The following is a 26,262-nucleotide window of genomic DNA, read 5'->3' on the forward strand; positions in this document are numbered from 1 at the left end:
ATCCATCTGCTCATTAAGACAATTAACAAAAAACAACTCCAATGAGCCTTCTGACTCCCAGCCTGGGGGCCTAACCACATAACACGGGAATGACTCTTTATTAAGTCTGATCAAAGGCTTATTGTTCGGTAGTTAGAAATCATGGCCTCTCCTCGAAGACATAGTCAGATGAGCTTTTGATTTGGGTCCAACCAAAACCTTCCTCGGATCCCTCTCTTCCTCACTTGCACAGGCCTCGATGGGGACAGCAGTGAGGGGCTGCGATTTTGCTTTGGCTTTGGGTCTGTTGGTGCGGCAGGCAGGAAGCAAGAAAGTGGTGCCTGTGGGAATGAGGCTGGGAGCCTAGACAGGATGGGGCCTTTGTGCTGGACACCAGACCAAGTGTGGGAAAGGGGGTGTGTGGAGTCCTCCACTCTCTTGTTGAGACCCGTATAGCAGGGACAGCAACGGGGGAGAGACAGAGGCCAAGGTCTAGCCTTAGAGACCACAGCGAGAGCTGAGCATCTAAGACTGGCTGAGACCAGACCGGGGGCGGGGAGGAAGCAATAAAGAGATTCAGCTGGAACGTCATGTCATTCTACAAATATTTATTGAGGGCCTACTAAGTGCCAGCACTCTGCCAGATATGAAGATCCGATGGTGAATTCAGAATCACAGCATCTGCTCTTAACCACAGTGCCTGCCTTTAAAGCTCTTCCAGGTCAGTGTGGGGAGAGGGCCCTTCCTGGGAGAGAGAGTCAAGTCCAGGTCAAGAGGGTACATATGGTGAAGAGGAGGCCTGTGGGCACAGGGTCTACCAGAGCCAGGAATAGAAACATCTTTGTGTTTTGGGACTCTCCAGAGATGTGCTGCACATCTGGAATTGCAGATGACAGGTCCAGCTGTGGTCTCCTGGGTGCGTTCTTTCTTCTTGTCCTCAGACTCTTATATACTGGACGTTGGCACCCAAGTATAGGAAGTCCTAGGAAAAAACAGTCAAGAGATGTCTCTGAGTCAGGCCTAGCCCTTGGGAGACTGAGGCAAGAGCATCACAAATTTGAGGCCAGACCTTGTTAAGAGAGAGAGGGAGGGAAAGGGGGGAAGAGAAAAGAGGGAGGGAAGACAGACGAGAACATGAATCCATTGCTCCGAGAAGCTAGCTCTGCTGTAAAGAACACAGGCTCCACTAAAAAATAAGAGTCAGGTCAGTGCATAAATATCCAGCTTCGGTTCCCAGGCTCCCCACCATAGCCTTTGCCAGCTCCCTTCTCCCAGATGTTCCCGATCTGTCATGTCCCAAGCTGCAGCTTCCTGGCAGGCCCTCATAAATGTCCTTTGTATCATCTAAATTTCCTCTCCTTGGCAAAGGACATGAATTCGTGAGCTCCTGGGCGTCACTTTGTTGCTTAAGTTTCCATCATCTGGATGGGGTGGGAACTCAGCCCTCTCAGACAAGTGCACTAATGAAGGATGCATCACGTACTAACCCAAGATGAGTCTGTTATCACTTGCACAGTGGTTTTGCCTCCCCGTTTTGAGAGGATCTTGGGAAGAAATACCCTAAAATAGAGATCTGGTCCACTGTGATTTTGGAGGGAGAAAGGTTTACCTTAGTGTAGGAATATGTCACCTATCTCATTTATAAAAACTTTCAAATCCACAAAGTAGGTTCCCCTGATAGCTGGGTACCTTGGGGAAGCCCACTTCAGTCTCTTTGGAGTGTTTATCTAGCCTTTTAAATCACATTGACATCTATCTGTCTGTCTGTCTATCTATCTATCTATCTATCTATCTATCATCTGCCATCTACTTATTTATTTTGAGTGTGTGTGTGTGTGTGTGTGTGTGTGTGAGCACCCACACATGACACATACACACACCTCATGGTGCATGCCTAGAGGTCAGAGGAAAACTTCTGATGGAAGTCAGTTCTCTCCTCCCACCCTGTGGGTCCTGGGGATCCAACTCAGGTCATCAGACTTGGGAGCAAGTGCCTTCACCCCTGACCCATCTCACCAGCCCTTGCTAAATAAACTTCTCTTTGAACTGTCTCTGTCTCTTGACTGAATTCAAACCGCTCAGAACTGAGAGACCCCTGCAACAATATGAGAGCTAATAGTGCCCAAGTCTGAAACAAACAAAACTTTAGAAAACCTTAGGGAAAGAAAAAACAAACAAACCCTAAACCCCCAGGGTCCTGGAGACAAGGCTACCAAATTCCAGCTGTGCGTGTGGGTGGCAATGGGCCTTCAGACAATTAAAAACAATGTGTACAGGCTATAGCACTTGTTTAAAATAGGGTGCTCTCAGCTGCATTTGGGGTACAGCTCTTCCACTTAAGAATCAAGATGGGGACTGAGGCTGTGGCTCGGCGCTGGAGTGTTTCCCATGTGTGAAAACCAGGACAGCCAAAAATTAAACAAACAAAAACCAAACCAACCTGGGGAATCATAAAACTTACCAATGGCCTTGAAACATGACCTGTTGGCAAGGCTGGGATTTTCAAAATGTGCTTTTTGGGGCCTCAGGCTGTGTCACATACCTCCTGCCCAATAGTGACAAAATCTGTGTGTTTATTATGAATTGTGTGTATGAGTATATAATTAATATGTTTATCATGTCTGGTACCTGGGAAGCGACTATACAATTTGTCATACATTATCATGTTTATTAGAATTTGGAGGTAAACTATGACCATCTGACCGCTAAAGACCGTGGTGGATCCCTGGGGAAGAACTGAACTCGGCCCAGTTCCCACCCGTCTAGATGATGGAAACGTAAGAACATCAAGAAAGTGAAGCCCAGGAGCTCTCGATTTTGTGTGCTTTGTCAAGAAGAAAAATTTAGGTGGTACAAAGGACATTCCTGAGGCTGCCAGGAAGCGGCAGTGTGTGCATGCATCTGTGTGTGGGTATGTGCACGTGAGCCCAGGTACCCACATAGCCCAGAGGTATCGGATCCCCTGGGGCTGGAATTACATTACAAGCAGCTGTGGGCCACCCATTATGGGGCTGGAAACAGTTTATGGTCCTCTGAAGGAGCAAAACTTGCTCTCAACCACTGAGCCATCTGTACTGTCCCCCAACCCCAACCTTGGCTTCAGCCTCATATCACTTCTAAAAGACACTCAGATGGCTTCCTGGCATATTTTAACTCCAGGGGACACTGTATCCTCTTGAGTCTTCCCAGCTGCAGGACTGAACTGGGCCCGACCTCTGAGTGGTAGCTTCCAGTCCTGGTAGGCTGCCCAGCTCCCACCCCTCACATCCCCAGAGGCCCACTGACCTTGTGGATCTGGAAGTCAAGGTCATGGAGCTGAATATTCCTTGGAAGAGGGAGGGGGAAGCCCTTGGCCAGCTCACCTGTGGGTCGACAACACCATTGAAGAGATGTGTTGATAACTGACAGTGACAGACAAATTTTTACCAAAGGCTCAGCACTCTACATATACTTGATGCAGTGTGCTCCCCCTCAGTGATTGCCTAAGACTGTGAGGTAGGTGTTATCACTATTCCCATTTTACAGACATGAAAACTGAGGCACAGAGTGACCAAGTAACTTGTTCTAGGTTCCAAAGCAAGAAAACTGCAGATTTGAACCCTGAATGACTAGCAGGGCACTTAAGCCACTAGACATGGTCTGATAGAGGAAGTGGCAGGTATGGGGTGCTGTGGATATCACTCTGTATAAATAAAATGCTGATTGGCCAGTAGCCAGGCAGGAAGTATAGGCGGGACAAGCAGAGAAGAGAATTCTGGGAAGTGGAAGGCAGAGAGAAAGACATGGCCAGCCGCTGCCATGACAAGAAAGAGATAAGGTGCTGGTAAGCCATGAGCCACGTGGCAAAGTATAGATTAATAGAAATGGGCTAAATATAAGAGTAAGAGCTAGACAATGGTAGGCCTGAGCTAATGGCCAAGCAGTTTAAATAATATAAGTGTCTGTGTGTTTATTTTATAAGTGGGTTGTTGGACTAACAGGGCTTGGTGGCACCTGGAGAGAAGGTCTCCAACTACAATGGGGTGGCACAAGAGTGTGATGAGCAACGGGCAGCTTTCTGGCCTCCACCACCTGCTTCCTGTTGTAGCCTGCTGAAGCTGTATGTCACAGAACTGGCCTTGGTCTTACAACATTTTATTTGACTACAGAGTTGGGCAGTTGACTAGAAAAGGCACATTCAAGGTGGTTGCCTTGTCCACTATGACCCAATCCCTGGTCTTTCACCTGTCACCTTGGGAGTATGGGCATTTCCGGAAGTTTCTCCTTCCCCATAGGAGTTTACTGTGAGTCAAAGAACTGTCTCAATCCCAAATCCCCACTGGGGCCCTGGAAGAACATGAGGCTGCCTTTATTTTCCATCCCATAGCAGCCATCAAAGCTCTGGCAAGTGACTTCTCAGGTCACTCAGCTCTCAGGAGTCCCTGACTTCTAATCCAGGGCAAAGACTCTCTCCCAAGAAGTGGTGTCTACTCCAGACCTGGGAAGTCCTTGAGTCATTCTTACCGTTGACATCAGGGTAGAGGGTGTTGAGAAGGTAGTAGTTGAGGAATGCCTGAAACAGGTTCACCTGGGGGAGAAGAGGTGCACAGTGACCCTGCTGCCATTTTGTGTCCCAAATGAACAGTTACACGTAGTTTACCTCAGCTCATGTGGTCATGGTGGGGCTGACTACAAATCTTTGCTCCTTTAATCCCAGCACCTGGGAGGCAGAGGCAGGTGGATCTATGAGTTCGAGGCTAGCCTGGTCTACAAGTGAGTTGGGTCCAGGACCCAGGGCTACATAGTGAGACCCTGTCTCAAAACAAAACAAAACCTACTACTAACCTTAATCTAATGAGAGCTACCTGTGGAAAGCATCTGTCTGTGAGGGAAGCCAAGCTGGATGAAATTAGACCTGAGGGATGGGCAGAGGCTCCTGATGCACAGACCTGAGCTCCTGGATCCAGCTCTACTTGAAATGCTCACCCTTAGTTCTTATGCTGGTAGTTGTCTTGTGTGTGTGTGCATGCAGGTGTGCGTGCATGTTTGTATGGGTCAGTACGTGTGTGTGTGTGTGTGTGTGTGTGTGCGCGCGCGCGCGCGCGCGCGCGCGTGCACGCGCACGCGCGGGTGCGTGTTTATAAAGGACAGAGGTCAGCTTCAGATGTCATGCCTCAGGAGCCATCTACCTTATTTTCTGAGCCAGGCTCTCTTACTGGTCCTGGGGCTCACTGATTAGGCTGGCCAGTGGGCCCCAGGGGTTCACCTGTTCCTCCTTAGCACTGGGATTACCATGCTTTGCTTTTTACTTGTGTGTTGGGGATTTGAACTTAGGTCCTCATACATAGCAAGCACTGTGCCACCTGAGCCATCTCTCAAGCCTTGCCTTTTATTTTTAGTTACATGACCCTCTGAATCCCACCTCTCTGCTCAAGACAGTCTGAGGTGGATTTCTTTTCATTGCACTTAAAAATAATTCTGACCAACAGCCAATCTTATATCGGGACATAATTATTCATTGACCCTGTATTGCACTCTTGAGAGGCCCGGGCAGAGATCTGCTCTTCTATTCCCATTCCTATTCTCGGTGCCATGGCAACTGCTTCAAAAACATCCGCAATTAACTGGCATCTTAATCATGTCGTAACTAAGGACAGTGACTCACATTGAATATGCCGACTTTGGAGTTTATCAGTTTCACTTGTGCCCTGTAAGAAAGCAGAATCACAGGGTGGGGAAGCATCACGGGGTGGGGAGACTCAGTGGGTCCCCAGGGAGGAGGAGGCGCAGGTGCCAGCGGGGCAGGAAAAACAGACACAGTGATGTTGGGCAGACCAGTGGCGAGTGGGAAGTGTCAAAGAACATTAGCATTGCAGTAAGTCAATACAGCTGAGAGCTGAAGTTCGTAGACAAAGAGCATAGCAACAGCAGTGTGACTTACTCCGTCATTTGAGATTTGAGGGAAGTACAGCAAAGAATTAAACCAACCAGAGTAAGTAATAGTTATATTTCCAAACCCAAATGGCAGGCCCTCAACATTGACAGGGGTGTCACTTTCTACCCCTACCCCAATTACAGAGTCCAGATGGAGCCTGGCTGGGCACCCACGCCTAGCTTTCCCCTGCTGGGCCTCCCATCCTGTAGAGGATACTTACTTCTCTGGATGCAGCATCCCAGTGACCTTGCTATTGTTGAAGGTCAATGAGACAAACACATTAGTGACCTGGAAGAGGCAGAAGAAAGAAACAAGCTTTAATGATGGAGGTTGTCATGCTAGGGATGAGGGCAGGAATTTGCCCTTTGGACTGCAGCTTCCCACAGCACTCAATGTGTTGATCAGTTAGGGACTGAACTTGGACATGAACAGCTTTACTTGAATTTGCTGAGGATCACAGCATTTCAACTTTGAACAGGGTACCAAGAGAAGACCTGGAATTTGCATCCCTAGTCAGCTCTTAGAGGTCATGGCTAGGTACACCAGGGCTCAGCTCTAATAATGATAGGGATGAGTTCTATTTTATTTAAAAACAATTTGATATCATCAGTAACACTCCAAAAGGCAGACACTGCTCTGAAAGGAACTTCCCTTCAGCACTTTGGCCTTGTTGAGTTGAAGCCTGAAACAAGACAGCAAATTCTTCAACCAGTGCACAGGGTCTCCTAAAGGATTCCGAAATCCATGCCCATTAGGCAGGAGCTATTCAGAAAGGGAAAATGCTCTTGGCATTTAATTTAGAAAGAATTTATTACAAGGGAAAGGTTATGTGGGTGAAGGACCCTTAAGAAGAAGAGAAAAAAAAAAAGGTGTGGGAGGGGGCATCAGAACTTAGTGAAAGCAGGAAGCCAATGCTGCTATTGGCCAATAAAGCTGGAAATCAAAATGCAAGGGAGCTTGGGAAATGTAGTCTTCAGGATCAGCTACATTGCAGAGGCAACAGGACAAAGACCCTCCCCACCACAGCCCTGACTCAGAGGGAGGCATGTACATTATTAAATAAATCCTCAAATAGCTACACAAATGTCTGGGCAACAAACACCATGAAGAGAATTAACAGAGTGCCACAAATTTTAAAAAATGCAAATGGTAAGACAGATCGGTGGAAAGAGGAAGCAAGAAAGCCCTTTCCGGGGTTGTAACACATCAGTTGAAACCTGAGGAGAGTGAGGAGAAAAAATGGCTTATGAAGAGGAACAGCCTTTGCAAAGACGCTGAGCCTTACCACACCAAGCCGGAAGATAGGCTCTCGGGTGGAGCCGGGCAGGAGGACGAAGCCTTCAATCTCCATTTGAGGGGCCAAGGATAGATTCCCAGGACTGACATGCAGGAGCGGTGTAGAGACCACTGTTCCTTGAAGCTCCAAGTTCATGTCTGGGTACCTTCTGGTTATCTGGGGGTAGAATTTGGAGAGTATGTCGGAAGAAGGAAATAGGTCTACAGAGTCTAGAGGGGAAACAAAGGGGACACTTTGAGTCTGGTTCTGCTTTCCACAAGATGTGCTGTACACTGTGCCTTCTAACAGCAGAGGAACATCTGCCCAAGTAGACACCTCACCCCTACACCCCCTGGCCAGTAGGGAAAGGGGGCATCATAGCATCTGTGCTAGTTCTCAGACACTGGACCTGACCAGATCTCATCATTCCAAGGGAGCTCAACATTTTATTGAATTATGGTGGCCATAGAATTTAATCTGGGACAAGACTGGGGAGAGCGGAGTTGGTGGAAGAACAAACTCCCATGAGCCTTTGGTTCTATAAGAGCAGATCCATCTGTTACTGTCAGGGGAATTTGGGAGCTGGAGGAGGTGGGGTGCTGGTCATTGAGGACACAGCAGGTGGCCACTTTGCTGGGTGATTATGATGATGACAAGAAGGAGGTAGGTCAGTCAGGAACCAAGGGGTACTGGAGCCTGGGTGTGACCAAGGATACCTCGGAACTAGCTGGGACAACTCTGTGACTTTGAGGAGGGCCAGCGCCTGACAAAGCAGGACTTGGACATTCAATTCCTTCTTAAATTTTAATTTGTCTTTAGATTTATTTATTCTATTTTATGTCTAAGAGTATTTTGCCTGCATGTATGTCTGTGCACCACATGCATGTCTGGTGCCCAGAGGTCAGAAGAGGGCATCAGATCCCTTAGAACTGGAGTTGTGGATGATTCTGAGCCACCATGTGGGTGCTGGGAACTGAATACTATCTTCTGTAAGAATAACAGCTGCTCTTCTCTGCTGAGCCATGTCTCCAAACCAAACTTTTAAATTCTTTCTTACCCTTTTAATTCCTTTCTGCACAGTACCAAGCCTTCTGCAAGGCATGGTTGGTAAAGTTGAGTGAGGAACCAGTGGGAATCTGGGGGACCAACTGAAACAAGATACAGAAAGGTCTGGGGTGGGGCACAGAAATACAGGGATAGTCACTGTGATGCTGGGGTCACCAATGGCTGCAAACAACCCATGAGTCCTATGGAGACTATACCCACACAGAGCAGGTTGTCTCACTGTGACCAAAAGGGGAAGGAAGCTACTTAACTTCCAGTATGGAGGGTTTCCCTCAGGAAGGTTGGAGAATGCAGAACACCCATTTGTGCAAAACAACCTGGGGGAATGCACACTGCCTCCTGCAGAGACTATGAGAGAGGGGTTGGGGAGGGGGACCAGAGAGAGGGCTGAGTGGTTAAGAGCATATTTGCTTCTTGCAGAGGACCTGGGTTCAAGTCTTAGTACCTGCAAAGGGGCCTCATGACCTGTGGGATCTGACACCCTCTTCTGGAATCTGACCTGGGAGCCTTTTCATGGAAGTGAGTCCCAGGGGCCAGCAGGGGCCAGGACTACTTCCTTCCATCACTTTTGTATCTCTGGAATGGTGAGATATGAGAACTTCTTTTCCATTTGGAAAAATCTCAGTACTAGGTGTAGTGGTGCACATCTGTAGTTCCAAGCTCTTGGGAAGCTGAGGCAGGGGGATTGTAAGTTCAAAGCCAGCCTGGGCTATATATGAGATCTTGTGTTAGAAAACTGAGGGCTGGGTTGTAACTCAGAGGTAGTGAGCTTTTGTAGCATATGTGTACCCCCGGTCCCGTCTCCAGCCCCCCAAATGTTGAAAGAGCCCCTGAAAACAAGCTGAGCATGCCTGGCTCCTGGTAAGCCCTCTTGGTTGCTAGGTGATATTAATTAGGTGCCCTTTCCAGCATTCCCTTGGGGTCCAAAACATCAAAACCAGACCGGAAAACCTGAGGAAGGCTGATTAGGGGAGCTTAGGCCCGTGCTGCAAGGACTTTGAAGGGAGCCCTCCACTCTGCAGTTCCCAGGCCCTCCCCAGGGTCTCCTCACTACCCGCTGACTCTGGGTCAAGAGGGGAGGATCACAGAGGTTCTAGAGAGAAACCTTGGCAAACTGGTGGGCTCAAGTTGCGCCCATGGAGGGTGGAAGGAGCTTTACCTGGGGAGTGAAGGGACGGAAAGCCTTGGTGTTCAGCCGGATGTTGGAGTCAGGCGGTAACTGCAGGAAGAAGACAGGGGACTTAGGGTGCTCATTGGAGGAGAGTTGTGGAGACGGACGAGTCAGTCACTTCTCATTGCTGTAACACAATACTTGACCAAAGCGACTTGAAGAAGGATCGTTTTGGCTCACAGTTCAAGAGTATAGCCCATCACGGAAGGAGCTTAGGCAGCTGGACACCCTTCCCCCACAGTCAGGAAGCAGAGAGTGGCCCTGGCTCAGCTCACTCTCTCCTTTCTGTTCAGCCAGGAGCTCAGCCTCCAGAATGGTTGCCACCCACAGGTGGCTGCGCCTTCTCACCTCAGTTAACCTAATCTGTATAATCCCTCACAGAGATGTCCAGGGATTTGTCTGACTTCTTGGTGATTCAGAAGGAAGTCCCTGGGGAGCACGGTGAAGCCCACATTCTCACCATGTCATCTGTGATGGAGAAGTTCAGGTACCCAGCCTGGTGATAAACCCGGCTGGCTGTGTTGAAGGCCTGATCAGAGATGGCAAAGTAGACCATTAGTTTACTGTCTTCAGGTAGGTTCATTGTTGGAGTCGGGGAGGCAGGTGGGGACCGGCGATTCCGATTAAAAATTTCACCCTGGAGAGAAAAATGTGGACAGTTGGATTGTTTGAAGTCTATCCCATGTCTAGCCATTGAGCTCAGGGGTTACCTACGATGACTGATTGATGACTGGCTCTGACTAGAAACACCGTCCTAAACTGTCCCTTTAATGATGAAGCCCTTTGGGCAAATTTGTGCCATTTATGGCACAAGGGCCCTAGAAGCTTTGCTTTATGGAAACAGCAGGATGTGTGCTGGCCAGCCCCTCTGCTCCACCCAGTTCTGATGCCCTCCCCCATCAGGGCAGGCAAGGTGCTGGAGTTGGGGAGAGCAAGTGGGAGTTTTGAGGCTGAGGGTGGCATAGAGACACTCTGTATGACCTCCCACTTCTGGGAATGCTACCCGACACTTCATAACTCTGGGCCCTGGGCAGAGCAAGAACCCCTAAAAATGAGGACAGACCTGAAGTTAGGGAGCAGAGTGGGCTGACTGTGCTCCTGTGTCCTGTGGTTACCTCCTATTCTTGCACCCTCACCTTAAACATCACATCTAGCATCTGCGCCTTTGCACGGGGCGCCTCCACCAAACTGTAGTCAATGCCCAGGACATCATCAATCTCCGCCGTGACTGTAAGTTAGAGCAGGAACAGAGTGAGGGGCTGCAGTAGGGCCAGGTGTAGCCTGCAGCAAGTGAAGAGAGGGTGAGCCCCAAGTGCTCCTCTAAATACCCTCAACCTGGGGGCTGCAGAGGTGACTCAGTGGCTAAGAGTGTATTTTAGTCTTCTAGAGGACCAGAGTTCAATTCCCAGCACCCAGGTCAGACAGCTCACAACCATCTCTGTACCTCCAGCTCCAGGAGGACCTGGTGCGTCTAGCCTTCCAGGACATCTGAACTCATGTGTACATACCCACACACATACACACAAATGCATGTAATATAAAATAATAAAAACAAAACCTTAAAAAAAAAACCCTCCACTCACCCATCCCATCCATCCCAGCTCCCAGGCCATATCTCTCCAACAAAGGGACATGGTAGAATTTTCCAGTCCCATGGTGGAGAAGCTGTGGTGAGGGTGTGAGGTTCAGCCTAGGGCCTAAGCAGTTTCCAGAGTTGGGTGGTCACAGCCAGCCAGAGGGATGCGCACACACACACACACACACACACACACACACACACACACACCCTTCATGCTAAGCAAAATGACCAGGAAATCCAGGTATCTCCCAAGGGCTTTGTGGGAATATCCCTTCCCTATCCTTGGTTAAGTGACTGTTCCATGACCCATGCACAGTCAGATGTGCCAGCCCCAGTCTCAGCTCCAGTTGAAGGGGTGTTAGCAAGTGCCACTCAGGGACCTGGGAGCCTCATCATAGAATGTACAGACCCTTTGTCAAGTGCAAACTTTCCATATACATCCTAGAACTTGGACTCCAAACATAGCTGCTCCTCAGATGTGCTCTTGAATGTGGACAAGAAATGAATTCAGACAATGTCTCCCTGCTGCCTTGTGGCCATTGCAAAAAATAGCAAAACTAGACATCTCTGGTACCAGGGAGTGGCACTATTTGAAAGGATTAGGAGATGTGGCCATTTTGGAGGAAGTGTGTCACTGGGAGTGGGCTTTGAGGTTCCAAAAACCCATGTCAGGCCCAGGCTCTCTCTCTCTTGTTCTATGAATCAGGATATAACTCTCAGCTACTCCAATACCTGCCTGTGAGCCACCATGCTCCCTGCCATGATGATAACTGGCTAAGCTTCTACAATTGTAATCAAGCCCCAATTAAATGCCTTCTTTTCTAAGAGTGGCCTTGGTCATGGTGTCTCTTCACATCAACAGAACAGTGACTAAGACAATGTCCATCAGTGGAAGCTGCTAAACACCTGATGACACCCTCAGTGGAATACTACACAACTGTTAAAAATCATGGGGCTGCCTCAAGCACTCAAGAAACCCTTTGGCAGGATACAATTCTGGGCACCTGAGCTTGTGACATCATTCATAGGTCTATACCCTAAAACCTGAAGCCACAGATCCTAGAACATTCAATGCAGCCCAGCCCAGAACAGTCTGTAACAAAAACTACCCAATGAGCCTTCAACAGCATGGTGGAAAAACGGATGGAGGGACAACTGTGTGCCGACAGCTGTGTCCCCAGCAAGGAGAACACCCGAACATCCCTGGGGCAGCATGTGGACTGGCCTCCTGTTTTAAAGAAAGACTTGGAAGGTCTCAGAAGACAGTGAGGTCCACTCATGTACCATGCAAGGCTGGTACAGGCAGGGGCAGTGCTAACAGTTGCTGAGTAGTGACTGAAGGGGATCTTCCAAGTCAGGAGGCTGGCTATGGTTAGGATTTGAGTATTTTCCTCCATCAGTGCATGTTGGTTAGAAGTAGGGTTTGTTTTTGAGACAATCTTATGTAGCCTGGGCTGGCCCGTCGTTCACTATGTACTGGAGGCTAGCCTTGAACTCCTGGTCCTCCTGACACTATCTCCCAAGTGCAGGGATGACAGAAGTGAGATACCATGGCCAGCAATAAAAGGCCACTTGCTGACACTCCTTCACCTGAGGCCCAGGCTGGCCCAGCTGACTATGTGTGGAACCTGGAACATTCTCCCAATCAGGGCTGTGGAGGAGGGGGCAGTCCAGTGCAGGGCATGCTTGGCCTTCCTGGGTATGTGGCTCCCCATGAAGCTTCAGGCTGCCAGAACTAGTCTGTGTTTGTCTCTCTGCCTCCCTGACCCTACATGTATGACATAGAAGTTTCTCCAGGTCACAGGAACTTCAAGATCAGAATAATATCTATATTGTGTATACGGAGAAGTAAACATTCACAGTTAGGCACACACAAACATACTCAGGCACAAGAGGACATACACCTGTGAGCTTGTATGTCATTATATTTTTGTTTGTTTGTTTTTCATTTTTTTCCAAACAGGGTTTCTCTGTGTAGCTCTGGCTGTCCTGGAACTCGCTTTGTGGACCAGTCTGGCCTCGAACTCACAGAGATCCATCTGCCTCTGCCTCCCAAGTGCTGAGATTGAAGGCGTGCGCCACCACCACCTGGTGTGTCATTATGTTTTGACATGAAAAGAAATGATCTGAAAAGATCCACCCAAGATCAAGGCTACCTCTTGGCAGAAAAGCTGAGGAGAAAAGGGGATTGTAAATCACTCTCTCTACTCTTTTGTCTCTGAATATTTGATAGGATTCAAATATGGGCTTATGAAAAATGAAGAGAAATAGATCTCTAGGGGCACGTGGGTGTCCTACCTGGCAGAGTTTGGAGATAAGGTTGCAGGTCGGAGGTCACAGACTCCTGGATCAGCTCACAAACCTGAGAGGAACAGGAAGGGGAAGGCTGGTGAGTCCCCCCACCTAAGCAAGCCCTCAGTGACATTTGCTCAGTGGTCATCTACCTTAATATCCATAAATGTTTAGCATATACCAGGTGCCACCAAAGCAGAAGTGATAAAACAAAAAATATCATGTCAGCCCTGACATGGACTCCAACAGGGTCGGAGCGGGCTGTTCAGAGCTGGCTGGATGTCTGCAAACAGAAAGGTACTGGTGGGACATGGTGTATGAAACCATTACGGGCTTCTTAGGGCAAGCCTTGGCTGCAGGAGTCAGAGCTGAATAGCTGACCCTGTCTAAGCAGGCACAGAGGTCCTGCAGTTGTCCTTACTGGCCACCACTGCTCCCTGGGTCTCCATAGAAAACGCAGTGGTCGTGCCTATGAATCACTTACATACAATTTATTGCCACCAGTGGGGCTGTAGTGTCTCAAGAGCAGTAAATATATATCTTCAAACCTGTTTGCCATCCTGGATGCTGTGATCACTTGAGTTATGTATTATATAAGCCAACAAAATATGACCAAGAAGAAATGTTTTCAAGAAAACCAGAGATAAATACTCTGAAAGGTGAGGTGCTAACCATGTGGTTCCCTCTGGACAACAGAGAAGCCAGGAGGAGGAAAAGCGTACTAAAAATAGAGCTGGCTGCTGGTGAGGTGGCTCAGTGGGTAAAGAAACTTGGGACCAATCCCGACATTCTGAGCTTGATACCTAGGACCCACAGAGTGGAAGGAGAGAATATCTCCCATAGATTGTGTCTGGCTTTTATACAAGTGCCACATGTGGTACTCCTCCCACAAACAGTAAGTAAATAAATAAATGTCCCCAGCATGGGGACAGTCTGCAAGTGAATTCTTCAATCGCAATTGGTTGCAACAAGCTGAACCCATAGGTGAGAAAGAACAAATGCTGTGTCTGCCAGGAGCCCATCTCAAAGAACTCCATGTCCTGTATCAATTCCCATTTACTTACACCTGAGCCCATGCAGGCATATTTTCTTTGTTTGTGTGTGCACAGGAGAGTGGAAACTTTCAACAGCATTTCTTTGCTTTCTTCTGAGGGTGTTGTATGTTGTGTGCATGTGTGCACATATGCGCACATGTGTGCAGGTGCACTCACCCGTGCATGCAGAGGAAGCCAGAGGTCAACTTTGAGTGTCTTTCCCTCTCTCTCTCCACCTTAGGTTTTCAATCTTGACTGATCTCTCTCTGAACCTGGAGCTCACTATTCAGCTAGACTAGATGGCCAGCAAGCGCCTGGGACTGCCTGTCTGTGACCCTGTAGCACTCGGTTACAGATGCGCCACACTGCTGGCTTTCACATGAGGCTGGGCATCTAAACTCAAGGCCCCGAGGCTTGCACAGTAAGCCCTTTCCCCACTGAGCCATCTCTGCTCTGCTCCCCTCCATTTCGGCAGATTCTTGCTATGTACCCCAGGCTGGCCTCAAACTTGAGATCCTCCTGCCTCATTATCTGAGTACTGGGATTGTGGGTGCGTGCCACCGTGCCCAGCTAAAAGCTCTTTTTGATTTGTGAGTTATTACCGATTGCAACGTACCCATGTGTGCAATGAAAGGGAGAGGCATGGGGACTGTTCTACTGCAGTCACAGCTGGCTTCTCGGAAGAGGACAGACATGTCTAATGCACATTGAAGGACAATGGTTCCAGAGGGCTGTCAGTCAGGTGGTAGGCAGTGGGGAAGGCCACAGGGGCTGGGCAGGCAAGGGTAATAGCTCATCCTTTCTTTGCAGCTGGGAGAGAATGTTATCTGTGAGGTGCCATAGAAGGGATGGTAGCCTGGAAGGTATGGGGTACAGCTGCGGAGCCCAGAGTGGCTGCCAGCCCCACATAGGGTTGTCCCTTCCCTCGAAAGACAACATCACACCAAATCCCCCAAATCCTGAGCCTGGGCACCCTGTTATTTCAGAGACTTAATGCTTGTGGAGGGGAAAGATGGGGTCCTCGGTTCCAGATGCCTACTAGGGCCTTCTGGAGGCATGGAAGCATAGGGGCTAAGGGTGCTGCGAGGAGGAGGAGGCCCCCTCTAGATTTAAATCCTCATCAGTGTCCACTGGCCCTGCAACCTCCACATCTCTGGGTTCTGGCTGCTTGCTGACCTGAGCCCAGCCGCTTCCCAGGGCAACAAGACAGCATGTCTTCCAGAGCACGTTTTCTTAGCCTCACTGGCTCAGAAAGCACGTTCTACCCTGAGCAGGGAAGAGTGAGTCCTGTAGCAGCCAGAGACAAGAACTTGCTGGAAAGAGATGCCCGAGGACTCATAGAGAGCAGGGGCCAAGCGGGATCTTCGACCCTTCCTAGACACTCAACTCTCCTAAGGCCTTTGGCATATGGGGCCCCAGTGCTGGGACAGTCCCCATCCCAGTCTGACCAGGTAGCACCGGTTATTTATTACACTCTTCTGAGCCTCTCCAGTCTCTCCTTCAAAGTCTGAGGTCAATCCCAGTTGGGTGTTGATGTTTATATCCCCAGGAACATCTTGGGCTTGAGGCTAGCCTGAGCTATATAGTAAGACCCAGTCTCAAAACATAAAAAGAGCCAGGTGGTGGTGGCACCTGCTTTTAATCCCAGCACACAGGAGGCAGAGCCAGGCAGATCTCTGTTAGTTGAGGCCAGCCTGGTCTACAGAGCGAGATCCAGGACAGGCACCAAAGCTACACAGAGAAACCCTGTCTTGAAAAACCAAAAAAAAACAAAACAAAAAAACAACAACAACAACAAAAAAAAAACCCAAAAAACATAAAAAGAAAAATTGAGGCCAAGATTATGCAAAAACCTTAGCTCATTATTTCTGGCCAAAGCACAGGGCCATAAAACAGCAGCTGTTCTTTATAAATAAGAATGGTATATTCTGCACTAATTATGTTAATTGAGCAAAACAATAATTATACCACTGTATTTTGTGAAAAAATTATTGCAATGTATATTGCTATAAGATATATTGCTAATCATTATCAGAAGCAGCAGCAGGGAGTGTAAGTCACTTTGGTGATATGTCATGGGTTCGAGGCTGGCATGTTTATCAAGTTTGCCTTGACCCCAGGACCACAATGTGTGTGTGTGTGTGTGTGTGTGTGTGTGTGTGTGTGTGTGTGTGTGTAACAGGCCTCTGAAGTCTGCCCAGAGACAGCAGCCTGTGGAGAGATCCACCCGACCCCCTTGGCCTTAATTACCTTCTTTTCCAATACTTTTCGGAGCTTGGACTCAATCTGGTTGTGGAAGAGATTCAGCAGCCACCTGGGCAGGGGACACAGTAAACAGTCAGCTGTCTGCCACTGGGTATAGGGACAGTGGGGATGGAGAAAGCCAGGCCTTGCCACCTGGAGATGGAGAGAGGGCTCAGTGGCTAAGAGTGCATACTGCTCGTGCAAAGGATCCAAGTTTCGCTCTCAGCACCGACATCAGGTGTCTCACAATCAGTGTCCCAGAGCCCTGCCGTGGCCAGTATGGCTGGCTCCAGCCTCCTGCCATATCTGAGAAGACCATGGGATTTGGGGTTGGAACTAGAGTCTGGATTTCTAGCCAGGGGAACAGAGATGGGGAGGCAAAAACCTGAACATAGACTTGAACTTTGGCCAAAGCCACGTGTTCCTCCACTACCCAAAGCTTCCTCCCCTGACCAGACCCCCCAAGTCTGTTGGCTGGAAATGGTACCTCAGCACTTCTACCTGCATCTGAACCTGTCTGTCCAACAGGGTCGTGGAGGGATGGTCTCTAGTGTCTGTGGGGCGCTAAGCATTCCACCCAGCTCTGGACACTTACCAGAGCCCATCGAGGACCATACCCAGGGGGTCCCCGTGGTGACTCACCCCACCTTTCCTGATATGTCCACATTCACGTCATAGATGCGGCTGCTGCACCTGGAGGCGGTGATGGTGGGCCGCCCCAAGGGATCGCTGCCCAAGAGGAGGTCCACTGAGATGGTGATACCCTGGACATCCAGGTCAAAGGAGCCCTGGAGTTTCCTGGAGGTCAGAGGAACAGTTATTCATTGCGACTATGATCTGCTGCCACTGGAGCATAAACAGGAACCTGGATTCTTATTCAAAGTGAGTGGACATGAGCTAAGATTTATGAGTTAATCACAAATTAAAAAAAAAAAAGATTTATATAGCAGACACGGAGGCTCATTCCTTAATCCACACAATGAACAAAGTAATAAGAAGGGGGAAAGCAATGAAAAGAAACTCAAGCTCTGTTCAGCTCTGACATAGGGAAAGTTATGGAAAATGAACCTACAACAAAGCCAGTTTCCACCCACGAAGCTGAGAACTTTTGAAGATGAAGGTAAATCAATACTGCAGGTGCAGTGTGGCCCACATAGGACACTGGGAGCGTTTTCTGGAACAACCCAGCACAGCTATCTGAGTTCCAGAACACACTATCAGGCCCAGACACCCGACTCCCAGCTCTTTCTCCCGGATGCGTGTGTGGAGTAGCTCACTGAAGCATCATGGGTAGCAGAAAAAACAAAAGCAAAAACAACCTTCGAAGAAATATCTTCAGGAAACAGCCTGAGGGGGGCCTGGAGAGGCTAGAGCTGTTAAATGTGTGTACTGCTCTTGCAGAGGACCCGAGGGCTGTCAAGGATCTGTCAGTCCAGATCCAGTGTGGTGTGATGCCTGTGGCCACCTCAGGTGAGCATGCACCCGTTCCCTCACCTACCCCCATACACATCATTCAAAATAAAACCAGCCTTAAAAAATAGGCTTTGGACATTTATGTTCTATGCAGCCTTTGAAAACGTGGCAAAATAAGATTTACTCATGAGAAGGACTCTATTCAAAGAATGAAATATCAACGTGCATAGTGATATGAAAAACTTTCAAAACCTAAGTGATAGAAGCAGATATGTGGTGTGGTGTGATCAAGTTCATAGTGAAGGTCCAGGACAGAAGGATCAGTGCGCATTGGAGGGTTGGGGGCAAATGGGGAAGTGGGGAGTAGGTATGACTATTTCATGTAAATGGACTTTTCTTTGGGGTGACACAAATGTTTGGGAACTGGGTAGAGGACATGATTACACAGCTCTGTAAAGGTACTGAAAGCCACCGACATACAAAAGCCAGTGATCAGTATTGTACTCTGTGAGTTTCATTTAAAAAAAAAAAAATGCTCCAGTTGGTGGTGGCGCACGCCGTTAGTCCCAGCACCTGGGAGGCAGACGCAGGTGGAGCTCTGAGTTCAAACCCAGCCTAGTCAGTCTATAGAGTGAGTTTCAGGATAGCCAGGGCAGAGAAACCCTGTCTCGAAAAAGTCAAAACAAACAAAAATTAAATCAAAAGGCAATTTTGGGAAAAAAAAAAAAAAGTAGAGCAGATCTTCATATGCTCATGGGGAAGCATGGCTAAAGGCGGATGGGAGAAAAAAGCTGGAGGAGGTGGTGCGGTCCTGTGCCCTGGTGGAAGTGGAGAGTGCGCACAGGCGCCACGCATGCGCAGTCACCAGACACGGAGTGGGAGTCACACACGCCACTCACAGACTCCTGGTCAGCACACTAAAATGACAGAGAAAGCGGCAAAAATAACTTTTTTTAGATTTATTTTTACTTATGTGTGTCTGTGTGTGCATCTTTGTGTGTTTAGAAAGCCAGAAGAGGGCATCGGATCCCTTAGAGGTGGAGCTACTACAGGTGGTTGGGAGCAGCCTGATGTGAAACTAGGAACAGACCCCGGGTCCTCTGCAAGAGCAACAAGTGCTCTTAACATGCTGAGCCATCTCTCCAGCCCCCAAAACAAGTATAATAATGGATATGGCTATTTCAGTGTGTAATTTCAGTGGCCTGTGTAAGAATTAGTAAGATTTGTGCGTGTGGTGTCGTGTCGTCGTCCCCCCCCCCCCCCCCCCCCGCTCCCCTCTTACACCAAATCTGTAAATCTGGCCATTTAACTCTTCTGGTAGGGCTCTGTTTTATACCAGACACTTTGCAAAAACACATGGCTGGAAGCTGCCACCTAGAGCACTGCAGATCTTGGGAGTAGATGTGACCCAGGCACCAAGCTGAGACTGGTCCTGGTCCTGGGCTGAATTGTGTCCCCAAATGCACAGGTTAAAGCCCCGCTCCCAGTACTCCTTGGTGGTGATACCACATGGAGACAGATGCATTGGTGTGATTAACAGGCAAAGAGGGCAGGTCCTCATAGGACAGTGGTTCTCAGCCTTCCTAATGCTGCGACCATTAATACAGTTCTTCATGTTGTGGGGGTTCCCCAACCATAAATTATTTTTGTGGCTACTTCATAACTGTAATTTTGCTACTGTTATGAATTGGAATGTAAACATCTGTGTTTTCCACTGGTCTTAGGAGACCCCTGTGAAAGTGTCATTTGACCCCAGAGGGTTGCAACCCGCAGGTTGAGAACCACTGTCATTGGAGGTTGGGATGTAGAAAGGAGAAGCCAATGCTATCAAGAGCCCACACCGGAATGTGGCAAACACTTGCCATCTGCGAGCTGAGGAGAGAGGCCCCGTGGGAAGCCAGACCTGCTGCCTCCTTGACCTTGACCTTCTGACCTCTAGAGTCTTTAAATCACCCATGTGTGTTTTGGGGGGCTGCCCTATCCAGGGGCTGGAACTGAATAGCCCTTGATACAGGGCAGAAGAAGGAAGGGTGAGCAGGCTGAGCTGGGGACTTTTTGGGCATCTCTCACAGACTCCAGCATCCTGTTCCATGAGCTCCAACTGTCCCCAAGCTTACTCCTCCCATTCGGTGCCTCCCTCTGAGGGAGGGGACATTTGGAAGGCCACTTCCTGAGGACAGCCCTAGATTCTGGGAGGTCCTGGCCTTGGGGTCTAGATCTGTGGGAAACAAACTGGGAACAGGGCATATGGTCTTGCTTAGTTCACTCAGAACCCTCAGGGGAAGCAGGCCTGTCCCTTTAGGAGCCGTGAAACAGAGAGAGAGAGAGAGAGAGAGAGAGAGAGAGAGAGAGAGAGAGAGAGAGAATGAATCACACGTGGACTCTGGTCCACACCTGTCTGTCCATCATGTGGTCTTTCTGACGACCTAAGAAGAAGGAATGAAGGCTGAGACCACAGGCCCAGGGGCAGATGGGACTTAACTTACAGGAAGGACTTGCGTGCCTTCCATTTGCCTTTGACCTCGATGGAAGAGTCGGAGATGGCGAGACTCAGGCCCTGGCCTGGGAGCGGCTTCAGGGAGGAACCACGCAGTTCACAGTTCTGGACCTTCAGGCTTCAGGGAGACAGAAGGGAGGCATCAGGGTGGTGTCAGGACACGGCTGACCCATGAACCATGCTTCCTCCTTTGCAGCCTTGCCTGGCACAGCACCAGGCATGCTTCAGACAACCCTCCTGATGTCACCGGGGTCCCTGAAGCAGCCTGGTGCTGCTTTGCCCTTTTTTACGATAGAGTAACTACATTCTGAGGAAAGGGTTCAGTGGCTTCCAGGCACACAGGATTGGGCCCCGTGAACCTCGGGGCTGGTGACAGTATTCCTGGGGTGGGCAGATACTCTCCATCAGATGACAGATCCTTCCTCCACCCCTGCCCTCCTCATGCCTAGGAAGGGGGCCAGACTTAAGAAAGCCTGAGATAGCCCTCAGAGGAGACTGGAAGGGGCCAAGGCTATCCATGGGAAACAATAGGTCGATTCCTTTTTGGGTGGAGGTGTTGGAGGAGCTTGGTACACAGTAAGTGCTTAATAAACATGCACTAACAAAAAGAATAAAAGAAAGGAACACCAAGGAAAGAGAGCATTCATAGGCTGCAGGCCTGACTGCTCTTTCCGCTCTCCATCCTTTATGCCTCTTTAAAAAAAAAGGAGAGAGACACATCTTTCATCTAGTAAAGCCTTAAAGACTCAGCCCAGGTGCCCCCTCCTCTGGGAAGCCTTCCCTGATTGCCCCATCCACAAAAGGCAACGTGGGTAGTCAGGATTCTTCATTTTAAGTTCTAAGCCTAGCTTCCCTTCCAGGCTACTTGACTGGCCGGATCCTGAATTAGTCCTCTAAGGGAGAGAGAGCACAGCAGCTCCACTGCACAGATGAGAAACCTGAGGCTCGGGCCACACACTCGGCAGGCACTAACACTGCTGCATGTTGACCCAGTTCCCTCCAAGAAGCCCCCTCTGAACCCCCATTGCATGCCCCAAGAGGCTGCCAGGACCACTCCCCAGTCACCTATGAAACTCGTAATGCCCGCGGCCCACAGGCTTGATCTTGAAGTCCCCGGTGAAGTCGGGCAGTGTGATCTTCTGCAGCTCTCTCTGCAGAGCCAACACTCCCTCCTTGGCCGCTGCAGACAAGGAAAGCTGGGGTCAGCCTGGTCACCCTGCTCCCCTCCACCCCCGCTCCTGTTCTCTAAATTCTTCAGTGGCTTCCACCTTCCCTGGATAGAGAGGCTGGTGTCCTTGCTGACAGTTATTAGAGCACAGGCTGCCCAGCCCACTAGAGCCAGGCAACATGGAGCCAGGAGAGCGCCTCAACATCATGCAGTTGTGAGGCTTGTGCCCATTTTACAGAAGAGAATGGCGAGGTCTTTACCAACAACACAACCAGAAAAGGAGTGCTGCCCACCTGGGGTGTGGCAAACACTGGAAGGATTCCAGATCTAGAATCCTGGCCATGATGTTTTTCTAACCAAGTGGCTTTAACAAGTCCTCAGACTTCACTTTCTCTATCCCTCAATGACAACAATGACAACCTCCTCATGGGTGCGATAGAGCCCAGCATGTCACACCAGTGCAGCCTAACAAAACTCAGAGCGCTGGGCACACACATGGCACCAACCTCAGAGCACTGGGCACACACATGGCTCCAACCACAGAGCACTGGGCACACATATGGCACCAACCTCAGAGCACTGGACACACACATATCACCAACCAGAGAGCACTGGGCACACACATGTCACCAACCAGAGAGCACTGGACACACACATGGCTCCAACCACAGAGCACTGGGCACACACATGGCTCCAACCACAGAGCACTGGACACACACATGTCACCAACCACAGAGCACTGGACACACACATGTCACCAACCACAGAGCACTGGGCACACACATGGCTCCAACCACAGAGCACTGGGCACACACATGTCACCAACCACAGAGAACTGGGCACACACATGTCACCAACCACATAGCACTGGACACACACATGTCACCAACCTCAGAGCACTGGACACACACATGGCTCCAACCACAGAGCACTGGGCACACACATGTCACCAACCACAGAGAACTGGGCACACACATGTCACCAACCTCAGAGCACTGGACACACACATGGCTCCAACCTCAGAGCACTGGGCACACACATGTCACCAACCACAGAGAACTGGGCACACACATGTCACCAACCTCAGAGCACTGGACACACACATGGCTCCAACCTCAGAGCACTGGGCACACACATGGCTCCAACCTCAGAGCACTGGACACACACATGTCACCAACCACAGAGCACTGGACACACACCATGGCTCCAACCTCAGAGCACTGGACACACACATGTCACCAACCACAGAGCACTGGACACACACCATGGCTCCAACCTCAGAGCACTGGACACACACATGGCTCCAACCTCAGAGCACTGGGCACACACATGTCACCAACCACAGAGCACTGGACACACACATGGCTCCAGCCACAGAGCACTGGACACACACATGGCTCCAGCCACAGAGCACTGGACACACACATGGCTCCAGCCACAGAGCACTGGACACACACATGGCTCCAACCTCAGAGCACTGGACACACACATGGCTCCAACCACAGAGCACTGGGCACACACATGGCTCCAGACACAGAGCACTGGACACACACATGGCTCCAACCTCAGAGCACTGGACACACACATGGCTCCAACCACAGAGCACTGGACACACACATGGCTCCAGCCACAGAGCACTGGACACACACATGGCTCCAGCCACAGAGCACTGAGCACACACATGTCACCAACCACAGAGCACTGGGCACACACATGTCACCAACCACAGAGCACTGGACACACACCATGGCTCCAACCTCAGAGCACTGGACACACACATGGCTCCAACCACAGAGCACTGGGCACACACATGGCTCCAGCCACAGAGCACTGGACACACACATGTCACCAACCTCAGAGCACTGGACACACACATGGCTCCAACCACAGAGCACTGGACACACACATGGCTCCAGACACAGAGCACTGGACACACACATGGCTCCAACCACAGAGCACTGGGCACACACATGGCTCCAACCACAGAGCACTGGGCACACACATGTCACCAACCACATAGCACTGGACACACACATGGCTCCAGCCACAGAGCACTGGACACACACCATGGCTCGTATGCCCAGGGAAGGGGCAGGAGACAAATGCACCTGACTTGGGGTTTCCAAACAAATGCAGTTAGTGGCCCTGCTGTGCCTCTGACAGGTACAGAATCTAGGTGTCTGTCCCCAGCCAGGCTGTGCACACAGGTCACTAGAGGCCCCTCTTTCACCTCTTTCAATGTGATATCTTCTCTAGGGTATGTGCAGAAGGGGCCCTCTGACAGACTGCTACCCTTTGTCCCTGGCTAGCTCTTACTGCCTTTTCTACTTTACCTCCTCCTGGAAGCCCTCCCTGATTTTACCCTGTCCACCGCCTGTCTCAGATCCCAGCATCCCCACCCAACTGAGGGAATGTTATGATTTCCAGAAGGCAGTGGAGGCTCTTCAGATGTGACATGTCTGGGCTGTACAAGCACCTCAGCTCCCTCACCCCTTGGACATGATAATTCTGTGGCATCATCTCAGCATCTTGTCAAATACTCTTCCCCAGTTTTTAAAGTTGGGTCAAGCCTGGTGGCACAGAACTGTAACCCAGGCTACTTTGGGAGGCTGAGGCAGGAATATCAGAACACATTCAAGTCCTGCCTGACCTACAGAGTGAGTTCAGAGCCAGCCTGGGTAACTCAGTGAGTTGCTATCCAAAATTCAAAACTGAAAAAGAGAAGATGTAGTGGTCGAGTACCTGCCTAGAATGTGCAAGGCCCTGGGTTCGATCCCCAGGACTGCAATAAATAATTGGGGGGGGGGAAGCCAGGAGTAAGATGAGCATAGGCACCTGAGGAGTGTTCATCTTGAAGGTACCAATCAGTACATTTTAAAGTTTGATAAGCCACATGACCAGCACACACCGAAGTGGCACACCCCATCCTACAGGCAGCCTCCCTGAGTCCCTCCCAGTCTAGCTGCTTCCAGCTATGACTTATGGGTTTTAGGTCACATTTGAAACACCACCAAGACTCTTCCTGAGGGAACCCTCCCAGGCCCCTGCGTGGGGCTGGTTACCAAGCCTTCCTCTGCCTTCTAGTCCCAGCTCATCTGCTGCTGCTACCTGCCTGTCACCTCCTGCTGTCTGCTCCCTCCCTGTCTGGGTGCAGAAGTCAGATAACACAAGTGTGCTGAGGTCACACAGCTGGGGAGTGACCGGGCCAGAATCGCAGCTATCGCAACATGACCCACGGAGCAGCCTCCCTACCAAAGACACAACATCCTCCATGTCCTGGCTATGCCTGGTGTCGGGGCTCCTAGGCCAGCGGGCAGTGTGGCTTCTTACCGTACTCCAGGCCCTTGTCGGTGATCCGGGCCACCAGGGCAGGGTTGGCACCTCGAGTCCCGGGTGTGGACAAGAGCAGTAGCCCCAGCAGTGTCGAGAGCAGAGGCACAGTCCCAGCATCCATCCTGGACCCTCGGTGGCTGAGTGGGAACTGTGTCAACGTGGGCTAGCTCTGGTGCCCTTAAGTAGCCAAGGCCCAGGGTTAGGGGAGGTTCTTGAGGGAGGGCGGGCTCCCGCAAGCGCAAGCGGGAAAGGGAGGCCCCTGGACTGGAACCTGCTTGCGACACCACTGGGGTCACTGTTGTTACCACTGCTCAGGTTAGGAGGGTGGGCCCGGCCCCAGGGGGTAAGCCCCGCCCACACCGCTGGAGGTTCTGCCTTGCCTCAGCCAATGTTTTGACCACTCAGCTGGGAAGGCCTGGTGTCTCAGGCAGGAAACAGAGGCTCACTCAGGGTCACAGCCCAGCCCATGAAAGCTGGAAGAAAGAATACGTGTGGCTTGGTCAGGACTCTGCTTTTTTTCAACTCTGTTTGTTTAAATAACCACTTCTGCTTCCAGCCTTGCTGTGGCATAATTGTCCGGACGGCAGCTTGGCAAATCTTCAAACGTTAATTTCCAGCATTGAGCCAAACCAAACACCACTCAAAAGCTCTCAAAACAGCCTTGTGCCCCTTACCCCAGCAATCTTCCTCTGGGACTTGCTGTGCATAGCTCAGTCAGTGTGCAAATGTGTCAGCTGCTGCACTGTGTGACCCAGGCGGAGCAGTGAGCCCCAGCTAAGGTGTCAGGGAACGGGGGACTGGTCACATGCATTTTAACGTGGGGTCCTTTCGAGGGAGATGGCACTACTCCTCCAAGAGCTGGACTTGGCAGCTCATCCCTACTTTCCCCCTTTTACACTTTGTAAGGATTGTATGTCCTCCCTGTTTCCTGGCATTCTAGAAAATTCTTCTGTTTGTTTGTTTCTATGATTTTGGAGATTGAGGGGGTCTCCTTATGTAGCCCAGGTTGGTCTTGAACTCCTGATCCTCTTTAAGCCCTTTCCACTTCCCTGGTGCCAGCATTTGAAATTCTAAGAAGTTGCAGCTCGTGATACAGATGCTAACTGCTAAACACTCTCAGATTTACAGAATAGAGAGCAATGGGGACCCTCACAGGACAGCAGAGCAGGCAGTGCCTGGCTTCTTTAGTTTTCATTCTGAATATAAACTAACACAAACCCCTGAACTGCATGGAGGGCTAACAGAAAAGTCTAAAGTGTGTAAAGAGAATGGAGAAGGGCCATGGCTTCACCATACA

At 50.0% G+C, this 26,262-nt stretch overlaps 1 protein-coding gene across 1 annotated transcript; it reads right to left on the minus strand.

The window, feature by feature from the left end:
- Window positions 1–570: 570 nt before the first annotated feature.
- Window positions 571–25,235, minus strand: LOC118582410 (lipopolysaccharide binding protein). The gene is made up of 15 exons (XM_036185270.1): window positions 24,963–25,235; window positions 21,530–21,644; window positions 20,454–20,582; window positions 17,197–17,352; window positions 16,561–16,624; window positions 13,283–13,346; window positions 10,542–10,633; window positions 9,866–10,042; window positions 9,394–9,453; window positions 7,179–7,346; window positions 6,114–6,181; window positions 5,624–5,666; window positions 4,483–4,546; window positions 3,265–3,341; window positions 571–961 (listed from the first exon to the last, which is right to left on the minus strand). The coding sequence occupies exons 1-15, from the start codon at window positions 25,084–25,086 to the stop codon at window positions 917–919; spliced, it is 1,446 nt and encodes a 481-aa protein (XP_036041163.1). The 5' UTR covers window positions 25,087–25,235; the 3' UTR covers window positions 571–916.
- Between the last annotated feature and the right edge of the window lie 1,027 nt (window positions 25,236–26,262).

Source organism: Onychomys torridus, chromosome 4, assembly GCF_903995425.1.
Source record: "Onychomys torridus chromosome 4, mOncTor1.1, whole genome shotgun sequence".
Classification (NCBI taxonomy): domain Eukaryota; kingdom Metazoa; phylum Chordata; class Mammalia; order Rodentia; family Cricetidae; genus Onychomys; species Onychomys torridus.